This window comes from Neoarius graeffei, chromosome 7, assembly GCF_027579695.1.
Source record: "Neoarius graeffei isolate fNeoGra1 chromosome 7, fNeoGra1.pri, whole genome shotgun sequence".
NCBI lineage: Eukaryota > Metazoa > Chordata > Actinopteri > Siluriformes > Ariidae > Neoarius > Neoarius graeffei.
Genome location: NC_083575.1, coordinates 12,634,307 through 12,646,419, shown reverse-complemented (window position 1 = coordinate 12,646,419; position 12,113 = coordinate 12,634,307). Strand labels below are relative to the sequence as shown.

At 39.7% G+C, this 12,113-nt stretch overlaps 1 protein-coding gene across 2 annotated transcripts in view; it reads left to right on the top strand.

Annotated features, from left to right (window-relative positions):
- Positions 1-12,113, top strand: part of zbtb8os (zinc finger and BTB domain containing 8 opposite strand) — a 57,582-nt gene that overhangs the window by 39,285 nt on the left and 6,184 nt on the right. The window contains exons 4-5 of one of the 2 annotated variants that reach the window (XM_060925307.1): positions 4,440-4,522; positions 5,895-5,947. In XM_060925307.1, the coding sequence (XP_060781290.1) occupies positions 4,440-4,522; positions 5,895-5,947 (136 nt within the window). The remainder of the gene's footprint in view (positions 1-4,439; positions 4,523-5,894; positions 5,948-12,113) is intronic. The other variant, XM_060925306.1, reaches the window with a different exon arrangement.

Sequence of the window (12,113 nt, the reverse complement as noted above, 5' to 3'; positions counted from 1 at the left end):
GTCTCTGATGGGACCATCTTACAGCGCACGTAGGGGTGTGGCATGTGTATTGCATCGTTTTCAGCAAGCGTTGCGTTGCCATACGGACCTGATATTTTACTGATCCGTTGCCCATGTGGACGCGATATTTTTTATTTTTTTTACCCGCTAAAAAAAAAAATCTCGTTGTCGTGTGGATGTAGCCTTAGTCAGACAGAACTGAAGAAGCCTTTCAGATGAGAGGTGAAACGTCTTCAAGCAAGTCCAGTTGCTCTCTTTTACCACTCACGGTTTACTATGACCTGGATGACTGAGAATCTTCACAGACATAAACAGCCAGTTATGATTAATCCCCTTCATCCTTATACCTTGTGAAAATCAAATTTTTGTACATCTTTTTAAACCGCTTCATGTCTGGACATCCCTTGCGCTCCTCATTTAAACTGTTCCACCGCTTCACCCCACAAACAGAAATACAAAAGCTTTTTTTGGTTGTGCGCACCCTATAATTTAAGTTTAAATAAACCCCTTAAATTATAACTCCCTTCTCTTTCAGTGAGCAGTGTTTGAATATTATGTGGTAGTTGATTTATTGTTTGCTTTGAATAATAATTGTGCCGTTTGATACTCCACTAGATCTGTAAATTTTAGTATTTCTGACTGTAAGAATAATGTATTTGTATGATCCCGATAACCAGCCTTGTGTAAGGCAAGGCAAGTTTATTTATATAGCACATTTCATACACAGTGGCAGTTCAATGTGCTTTACAGAGGTAAAAGCAAAACAGTAAACAATAAAAAATACAATTACATAAAATAAAATCCTTATTGCTCTTTTTTGGAGAATGAATAATGAATGTATTTTTGTAATTATTGCCCCACACCTCTGCATAGTAACTTAAATAATGTGAAACCAGGGAACAGTAAAGAATCCGGAGTGAATTGCGATCTAGAAACTGTTTGACTTTGTTTAATATTGCAATATTTCTTGATACTTTGGCTTGTATGTTTTTTATATGTGGTTTCCAGCTGAGTTTTTCATCAATAGTTGTTCCAAGAAATTTGATTTCCTTAACTCTTTCTATAATAACCCCATCTATTTGAATATTTGTGTGTTTGTTTTGTTGTTACCAAATAATATTACTTTGGATTTGTTCAAGTTTAATGATACTTTGTTACTGTTGAACCATATTATTAATTTACTTATTTCTGTTGTGATCTCCTGCAATAGTTCCATTAAATTATCACCAGAAAAGAGGATATTTGTATCGTCAGCAAACAACACGATCTTCATTACTTAAGATACACTACATATATCGTTGATTTATAGTATAAAAAACTTTGGTCCTAACACTGACCCCTGGGGAACACCACAAGTTATGTCCAAGCATGAGGAAGAACAATCTCCCAGCTTCACAAACGGTCTCCTGTTACTTAAGTAGCTTTTAACCCAGTTTAAAAATATATACCCCTAATGCCATATTGTTCCAGTTTTTTTTATTAATATGTCGTGATTTATTGTATCAAATACTTTCTTTAAATCAATGAATATTCCAACTGCATGTTTTTTCTGCTCTATGGAATTGGTGATTTCTTCAACTAATTCTATTAAAGCCAGTGATGTTGATCTAAATCCATATTGACTGTCACTAAGTAGTTTTTTTGTCAATGAATTTATCCAATCGGTTATTGAAAAGTTTTTCGAGAATTTTGGAGAATTGCGGAAGTAGTGAGCCAGGTCTGTAGTTTGTGAAGTGGTGTTTGCTCCCAGATTTGTACAGAGGAATGACTTTTGCTGTTTTCATTCTGTTTGGAAATGTACCAGTTAGAAATGACAAATTGCATATATATAATATTCCATCAATAACATTTTCCAATATCATGTCAATGCCATCACAGTCGGTAGATTTTTTTTTTTTTTTGTTCATACATTTCCCAACAATATCAACAATTTCTTTTTCTTCCACTGTTGTGAGGAACATTGAAAAAGGATTATTATCTATCAAATTGCCCAGATTTTCAACAGATGTTCCTGGATCCGGGATTTGTTCTGCTAAGACTGGTCCTACGTTTACAAAGTAATGGTTGAAACTATTAACTGCCACATCCATATTATATTCATCTTTGTCTTTATTAAGAAAGTGCCTTGGATAATTTACGTCTTGACCCATTTTTTATAATACTGTTCAAAGTGCTCCAAATTACTTTGATATTATTTCTGATGATGTAATTGATGATGATGATGATGATGCGAGATGAATGGGTTGCTGACAGCAGTACAGCTGTTCACTGAAGAGCAATTCTTTGGTATAAATGTACAAAGAGAAGTACACTAAACAGTCGTCATTGGGCTGGACAGCCAGATGTGTGAGCAGACATTGTGTATCTCCCATAAGCAAACATTTGCGTAGCTGTTTCCTGTTGAATACAACCTCGATTCCAAAAAAGTTGGGACAAAGTACAAATTGTAAATAAAAACGGAATGCAATGATGTGTAAGTTTCAAAATTCCATATTTTATTCAGAATAGAACATAGATGACATATCTCATGATCTCTAGCCGCTTTATCTTGTTCTACATCTACAGGGTCGCAGGCAAGCTGGAGCCTATCCCAGCTGACTACAGGCAAAAGGCAGGGTACACCCTGGACAAGTTGCCAGGTCATCACAGGGCTAGATGACATATAAAATGCTTAAACTGAGAAAATGTATCATTTAAAGAGAAAAATTAGGTGATTTTTAAATTTCATGACAACAACACATCTCAAAGTTGGGACAAGGCCATGTTTACCACTGTGAGACATCCCCTTTTCTCTTTACAACAGTCTGTAAACATCTGGGGACTGAGGAGACAAGTTGCTCAAGTTTAGGGATAGGAATGTTAACCCATTCTTGTCTAATGTAGGATTCTAGTTGCTCAACTGTCTTAGGTCTTTTTTGTCGTATCTTCCGTTTTATGATGCGCCAAATGTTTTCTATGGGTGAAAGATCTGGACTGCAGGCTGGCCAGTTCAGTACCTGGACCCTTCTACGCAGCCATGATGCTGTAATTGATGCAGTATGTGGTTTGGCATTGTCATGTTGGAAAATGCAAGGTCTTCCCTGCAAGAGACATCGTCTGGATGGGAGCATATGTTGCTCTAGAACCTGGATATACCTTTCAGTATTGATGGTGTCTTTCCAGATGTGTAAGCTGCCCATGCCACACGCACTAATGCAACCCCATACCATCAGAGATGCAGGCTTCTGAACTGAGCGCTGATAACAACTTGGGCCGTCCTTCTCCTCTTTAGTCCGAATGACACGGCGTCCCTGATTTCCATAAAGAACTTCAAATTTTGATTCGTCTGACCACAGAACAGTTTTCCACTTTGCCACAGTCCATTTGAAATGAGCCTTGGCCCAGAGAAGACGTTTGCGCTTCTGGATCATGTTTAGATACGGCTTCTTCTTTGAACTATAGAGTTTTAGCTGGCAACGGCGGATGGCACGGTGAATTGTGTTCACAGATAATGTTCACTGAAAATATTCCTGAGCCCATTTTGTGATTTCCAATACATAAAACTGTGGGTGGTAGAAAAAGGCAACTGGACTTGTTTGAAGATTCTTGAAAACGTTTCACCTCTCGTCCGAAAGGCTTCCTCAGTTCTGTCTGACTGATACTCCCTATTAGTCAGACAGAACTGAGGAAGCCTTTCGCACGAGAGGTGAAACGTTTTCAAGAATCTTCAAGCAAGTCCAGTTGCCCTTTTCTACCACCCACAGTTTACTATGACCTGGATGATTGAGAATCTTCAGACATGTTTCCAATCCAGAAGCATGCCTGTATGTGATGCAGTGCTGTCTAAGGGCCCGAAGATCATGGGCACCCAGTATGGTTTTCCGGCCTTGACCCTTATGCACAGAGATTCTTCCAGATTCTCTGAATCTTTTGATGATATTATGATGATGATATGTTCAAACTCTTTGCAATTTTACACTGTCGAACTCCTTTCTGATATTGCTCCACTATTTGTCGGCGCAGAATTAGGGGGATTGGCGATCCTTTTCCCATCTTTACTTCTGAGAGCCGCTGCCACTCCAAGATGCTCTTTTTATACCCAGTCATGTTAATGACCTATTGCCAATTGACCTAATGAGTTGCAATTTGGTCCTCCAGCTGTTCCTTTTTTGTACCCTTAACTTTTCCAGCCTCTTATTGCCCCTGTCCCAACTTTTTTGAGATGTGTTGCTGTCATGAAATTTCAAATGAGCCAATATTTGGCATGAAATTTCAAAATGTCTCACTTTCGACATTTGACATGTTGTCTATGTTCTATTGTGAATACAATATCAGTTTTTGAGATTTGTAAATTATTGCATTCCGTTTTTATTTAAAATTTGTACTTTGTCCCAACTTTTTTGGAATCGGGGTTGTAAGTGAAAGTACCCATTCAAGCTGTGTTTTTTTTTTTTTCTTAGGTCAAGATCTGGAATCTCTTCTTTTTCATTTCCTGGATGACTGGCTTTTCAAGTTCAGTGCTGATGTGTTTTTCATTCCTCGGGTATTATGCGCACGCACACACACACTTGCTGAGAATCTCGTTTAAAAATGATTCTCAAGAATTAAATTCAGTGACTGTAAACTGAGGTGTGTTCGTATGAACTGTAACACAAATTAACGTTGTGTGCTACAAGTACTGAATGAGAGTCATCCAGATCAGTGAAATCTGTATTTATTTCCCAATAAAATGAAGTCGCAGAAATTTTGCAGTTAATTCAGTCCCTTCCTGGCTTAGATTTTCAAATTGTACAGAATTTTATTTGAACTAATTTCTTGAAAGTCAGAAATTTTTTCAGTATATTATAATTATAATAATAATAATAATACACTTCTCACATGGTTTATGGGTGAAAATTTCAAAACCATAGGGTTTCTACAGTAACGCCAAATAAACAGGAGGTCCTGCAGTATTTAAACATCAATCGAAAACCTGTCAAAATTTTAAAGGATTGCGGTTTTATTTGATGAATATTTTCATTTTTAAAAAAGGCATGAATATATAATGTAGACAAGAAATGAAATGACTTCAGAACACAAAGCATCTTTATGAACATTGGTGTAAAGAATGTACTCTGTATTGTGATCTGAACAATATTTTGAAACCAGCAATGTTAATTTTCTAAAATAACCCACAGAAAAACATCTCATAGATGTTTAATCAGAATATAAGAGAAGTAAAGTACACAGTACTCATCAAAAGTTTGGATGCCTTCCAATTCAGTAGATTTTCTTTATTTTTATTCATTAAAAGACACTTCCATGTCTTAAAGTAAGGATGGATGTCGTTTCTCTTTACTTAGTTGAGCGGTTCTTGATGTAATACTGTATGGATTACTGCAGTTGTCATCGAATAGGGCTATTTGCTGTATTTTTATTATTTACTGTTTGATCTGAAACGCATTAAGAAGGCAAGAAATTCGTCCACTTTTGACGAAGCACGTCTGTTAATTGAAAAGCATTACAGGCGACTACCCCATGACGCTGGCTAAGATCATGCCAATAGTGTGCAAAATGTCATCAAGGTAAACAGTGGATGTTCTGAAGAATCTAAAATATGAAACTTTTTTTAACACCTTTTTTTTGTTTACTACATAATTCCGTACATGTTATTTCATAGTGTTGATGTCTCTTAGAAAATAGTCAAAATACCTATGAATGAGTAGGGGTGTACAAACTTTTGACTGGCCCTGTATAGAAGGCCTGTCCAAACTGCATGTTCTTTTCCCTTTAAAAGTAAAATAGTTCAACAGTAATCAGGTTGCTTGAACTGAAACACTAGTCACAGCCTTGTTACTTTTTTTTTTTTTTATAGTGTGAATGCCATTTATTAATAGCAGTGATCCTGTTTTGAATTGAATAATTCTATTTTCTAGGAAGTGAAAGTGTTGCACTTAGATCGGATGCGCTTCAGAATTCGCTCAGTAGGGTAAGTTCACCAAGTGCATGGCCACAATCCAGGCATCTGTTCCAGCTCTTTGCTCTGCAGTCGGTGCTTTCTTTCTCCCACTTTCTCTGAACAATGGGAGCGTTTTGTTCATAGTGACTGGAAATGTCACATTAGTGTGCTTGCTCATTGCCGAGACGCTACGTGACGGATATAGAAAGGCCCTCTGTGTCAGACCGATGCTTTGGTAATGAGGTCAGGAATGCAGTTTTCAAAGTACACTGTGTAGAGATTTGAATGTTTACGCAAGGTTTATGTCAGCTTATTTTTAAGAATGCTTTCTTAGTACAGGATTATCTGTAGTTTCAGTATGGAATTTTACTCCAGTATTTGGTGAGGATGAGAAGATGCACCACCCTGCATACCAAGCAGAATAAATCTGTTGTACATCTGTTTATAAATCATGTGTATGGCTTTTACCCCACAATGTGGCCATTTGTTAGCAGAATGCTCGGAGATTCAGTGACTTAAGTGATGTAGGAGTGACTACGCTGCTATTTAAAGGAAATATTCATTGGTCTATGCTTGAGAACACTGGTTGAATGATTGTGCCTGATTTAGTCTAGAAAAAAAAACAATTCCACATGGGAAGAAGGCATTTCACCTCTTCCAGGAACTCTGAACTCAGTTCCTCTGCAGTTTGTATCCCTGAATGAAAGCGGTATTTATTTGTTGCCAGTAAGGCAGGTTCATTTCCCAGAATTTGTGCAGGGAATGGTGTGCCGAACTCCAGGCTTTCTCATATTTCCAGTTCTTTACCATTATCATGAACCGGTATTCGCATTATGGGGTCACAGGATATTCAAATATACATATTTCAGTTTTATACAGGGGTAAAACAGCTCAAATATATCAATAATTTTTTTTGAAACAGAATGACTGGACTGTAGAGTGAAACCTCTCATCTCATTATCTCTAGCCACTTTATCCTGTTCTACATGGTCGCAGGCAAGCTGGAGCCTATCCCAGCTGACTACGGGCGAAAGGCGGGGTACACCCTGGACAAGTCGCCAGGTCATCACAGGGTTGACACATAGACACAGACAACCATTCGCACTCACATTCAGACCTACGGTCAATTTAGAGTCACCAGTTAACCTAACCTACATGTCTTTGGACTGTGGGGGAAACCGGAGCACCCGGAGGAAACCCACACGGACACGGGGAGAACATGCAAACTCCACACAGAAAGGCCCTTGCCGGCCACGGGGCTCGAACCCGGACCTTCTTGCTGTGAGACGACAGTGCTAACCACTACACCACCGTGCCACCATTATTAGGGCCCGAGCACCGTTCGGTGCGAAGACCCTATTGTTTTTCGAAGGATTATTATTATTATTATTATTATTATTTTTCTGTCGCGTTTGGCTTTGTTTGAGGCATTTGCCATGCACGAAAACTCATGAAATTTGTTACACACATCAGTCATTGTAACCGCTTCTCAGCCACAGACGTTTGGCCCCAGGCATGGCCCAGGGACTTCATAGCGCCCCCTAATTGAAACAAAACTCTTCAGAACTTATGGCCAGAACCTTGCTCAGAACCCTTAGATCAGTACAAAAATGACATGAATCATGATAGTTGTCCTAGCAACACACACGCGCGCACACACACACACACACACACACAATAATAGTGACCTGCCATCATTGTGCATTTTGTTGCAGACATATGAAAACTCTGCATGTACACACACACACACACACACACACACACACACTGCAGACACAGGAAAGCTAAGAAGACTTAAGATTACAGCGTGAGATAGAGATAAGGAGGAAACACGTATAGTGTGGTACATATATAAATGTACATCTTCACACCATGGAAACACACACACAGTCTTTGTCTATCTCTCATCCGTCAAGCAGTCATGGCATTTGCAACATGCACATCACCTTTGAACATTTGATGAATATATGACATGTGACTGTTTTGTTGGGTGGCGGGATGTCCTGGGTTGCGGAACCACACGTGCGAGGGCCCGTCAAGGCCGCTAGTGGCTTATTATTATTATTAAGAAAAAGAACATGACGTTTCAGTGCCGCTCGGACACCATTGTCAAGCAAGTGTTCATAAGCAAAGTCAGTGTCAAAACGTTTTAAAATAGATTAGCATAATGCAAAACAAAAAGTTTGGCCTGTAAGGAATCTGATTGATGGCAAAACTTTTTGTTTAGAATGATAAAAATCTATTTTTAATTGTTTTGACATTGACAGCTTAGGAACACTCGCTTGATAATGGTGTCCGAGCGGCATTGAAACGTCATGCTCTTTTCCTTAATTTTTAGTACATTTTTTTTTTCTAAATCTTCACTTTTATTATTATTATTACACCGCCCTGCATCAGTTTTGCTGACTAAAAGATGAAGGGTGTTTTACACTAATTTTTGGGTGCTGATTTCAGGGAAAATATCAGTTTGTTTCTAGCACGTCACCATTTAGTGACAAAATGTCTTATCTCTGTGACTGATTTTAAAGGCATTTTTAGTGAGCAAGGTGACCGTCACAATAAAGAAAGATCTGTGAGAGAGCCCCTTGTGCATATAAGGGTAGGTTTAGGGTTGGGGTTAACCCTAACCCTGTTTATAATCATCTACTGACACTCAAGACCTGCAGAGAGACTGTCCCAGTGCAACCCACTCACGGAAGTCCAAGAAAAGGAAATTCATTGTTTAATGTCTCTGATGTGAGGATCACGGTGCCATATTTCATGAAATATACAGTTAGGTCCATAAATATTTGGACAGGGACAACATTTTTCTAATTTTGGTTCTGTACATTACCACAATGAATTTTGAACAAAACAATTCAGATGCAGTTGAAGTTCAGACTTTCAGCTTTAATTCAGTGGGTTAAATAAAATGATTGCATAAAAATGTGAGGAACTAAAGCATTTTTAAACACAATCCCTTCATTTCAGGGGCTCAAACGTAATTGGACAAATTAAATAACTAAATAAAATGTTCATTTCTAATACTTGGTTGAAAACCCTTTGTTGGCAATGACTGCCTGAAGTCTTGAACTCATGGACATCACCAGATGCTGTGTTTCCTCCTTTTTAATGCTCTGCCAGGCCTTTACTGCAGCGGTTTTCAGCTGCTGTTTGTTTGTGGGCCTTTCTGTCTGAAGTCTAGTCTTTAACAAGTGAAATGCATGCTCAATTGGGTTGAGATCAGGTGACTGACTTGGCCATTCAAGAATATTCCACTTCTTTGCTTTTATAAACTCCTGGGTTGCTTTGGCTTTATGTTTTGGGTGATTGTCCATCTGTATTATGAAACGCCGACCAATTGGTTTGGCTGGATTTGAGCGCACAGTATGTCTCTGAATACCTCAGAATTCATCCGGCTGCTTCTGTCCTGTGTCACATCATCAATAAACACTAGTGACCCAGTGCCACTGGCAGCCATGCATGCCCAAGCCATCACACTGCCTCCACCGTGTTTTACAGATGATGTGGTATGCTTTGGATCATGAGCTGTACCACGCCTTTGCCATACTTTTTTCTTTCCATCATTCTGGTAGAGGTTGATCTTGGTTTCATCTGTCCAAAGAATGTTCTTCCAGAACTGTGCTGGCTTTTTTTTAGATGTTTTTTAGCAAAGTCCAATCTAGCCTTTTTATTCTTGAGGCTTATGAGTGGCTTGCACCGTGCAGTGAACCCTCTGTATTTATTTTCATACAGTCTTTTTTTTTTATGGTAGATTTGGATATTGATACGCCTACCTCCTGGAGAGTGTTGTTCACTTGGTTGGCTGTTGTGAAGGGGTTTCTCTTTACCATGGAAATTATTCTGCGATCATCCACCACTGTTGTCTTCTGTGGGCGTCCAGGTCTTTTTGCATTGATGAGTTCACCAGTGCTTTCTTTCTTTCTAAGAATGTACCAAACTGTAGATTTTGCCACTCCTAATATAGTAGCAATTTCTCGGATGGGTTTTTTCTGTTTTCGCAGCTTAAGGATGGCTTGTTTCACCTGCATGGAGAGCTCCTTTGACCGCATGTTTTCTTCACAGCAAAATCTTCCAAATGCAAGCACCACACCTCAAATCAACTCCAGGCCTTTTATCTGCTTAATTGAGAATGACATAACGAAGGAATTGCCCACACCTGCCCATGAAATAGCTTTTGAGTCAATTGTCCAATTACTTTTGGTCCCTTTAAAAACAGGGTGGCACATGTTAAGGAGCTGAAACTCCTAAACCCTTCATCCAATTTTAATGTGGATACCCTCAAATGAAAGCTGAAAGTCTGGACTTTATGTCCATTATATAACTATAAGAGCAGCATTTCTCCCTTCACCGGAATCAGCTGCCCCGGGAAATTCCAAGAGAACATCTGGATCGTTCAACAGTATTCCCAGTAGAGATCGACACTCCACCAGATTTGCTCAACATGGCCATTATAAAGCAAGTTAACGGTTTGTCAGAACATTTTTAGGTCCGTGAGAAGTCTTTCCACAGCGTCCTCAAATCCCTCTCAGGCCCAAGTTTTTGCTTCTGCAATTGCTTTTGCTACAGCCCTTCTGATTCCCTGATACCTCTCAATTGAAGCAGAAGAACTCTCCATGAGCATTACTCAGAAGGCCTCCTTCTTTAACTTGATTGCATTCTTCACCTCTGGTGTCCTAGGCTTACTCCCGTGACAGGCATGAACAGCGCTAGTTTGATTTATCCTCAAAGACCCCACCCTCACTCAGTAAAAGATTAGAGTTTTCAGACATGGGAGTTCCATTCATATCTCACTGAAGCCTTTGGCAGACATTCCAAGCAGCGTGCAAGGCACCTCTGGGTTTACCAGGCACCTCTGGCTGGCACCCTGTCTGACTCCTCACCAAGAGGTGATTAGTGATGGCTCCACCCTTCTCTTTACCCAAGTGTCCAAAACATGGCCTGATGAAACTATCAGAAAATTGATCAGTGACTGTTATTGCTCTAGTTCCAGGTACATCTGTGAGGAACTAGGAGTTCAAACTAAGTATTCATCATTACTAACCCAGTTTCTATTAAAACTGCCCATCACATGCCACTCAGGGGCGGCACGGTGGTGTAGTGGTTAGTGCTGTCGCCTCACAGCAAGAAGGTCCGGGTTCGAGCCCCGTGGCCGGCAAGGGCCTTTCTGTGCGGAGTTTGCATGTTCTCCCCGTGTCCGCGTGGGTTTCCTCCGGGTGCTCCGGTTTCCCCCACAGTCCAAAGACATACAGGTTAGGTTAACTGGTGACTCTAAATTGACCGTAGGTGTGAATGTGAGTGTGAATGGTTGTCTGTGTCTATGTGTCAGCCCTGTGATGACCTGGCGACTTGTCCAGGGTGTACCCCGCCTTTCACCCGTAGTCAGCTGGGATAGGCTCCAGCTTGCCTGCGACCCTGTAGAACAGGATAAAGTGACTAGAGATAATGAGATGAGATGATTTGGTTTTTTCGCAGGGGACACTGAGACAGCCTATCAGTAATCACTAGGGTCACATCACATCCACGGACTGTATAAAATCAAGTTCACTGATTTCTCAGGAGCATTATTTGAACACGATCAGTTGATGGCAGAATGGAAGGAGGCAGTTCTTCTGGAGAATGCACACACCCATGGCCATAACTAGAACCCATGTTTCAGTTTTCTGAAAGGGTTAAAGATTCATTTCATTTTAAATATTTGCTTCGTTTGCCTAAAACGAACCATACAAAAAAGCTCGCCGTCCAACCTGTGGAAGCATATTGAGATATGTATAAACGCTTTATTCCAAGAGAAAGCTTGCAATGAAGTTATCACTAGCTTTAGAGCTAGTGATAACGTTGCAGTAGCTATGCAGTCTAGTTAGTCGAATGACTTCCTGTGGATTTGCCTGCCAAGTCACCATAGCTTTGTCCATGGCTAACGTTAACACAGCTAGTTAACTTGGACACTGTTAGTTAGCATGTAAAAATGGAGTTACACTAACATGAATAATGTTAACTTACCTGAAGTGCTTTCAGAAATGTTTTAGCATAATTTTGGCAAATAAACAATGTAGAAATCTTTATTTTCTCATCATGTTAGCAACCCAATATGATTTTGAGTTTGAAAAGAGTTTGCTAGTATGTCAGGTGGAGCTTCACTGACTAGCTAGCGTAACATTAAACCACCATGATGGCACAGCATACATTCATTTTG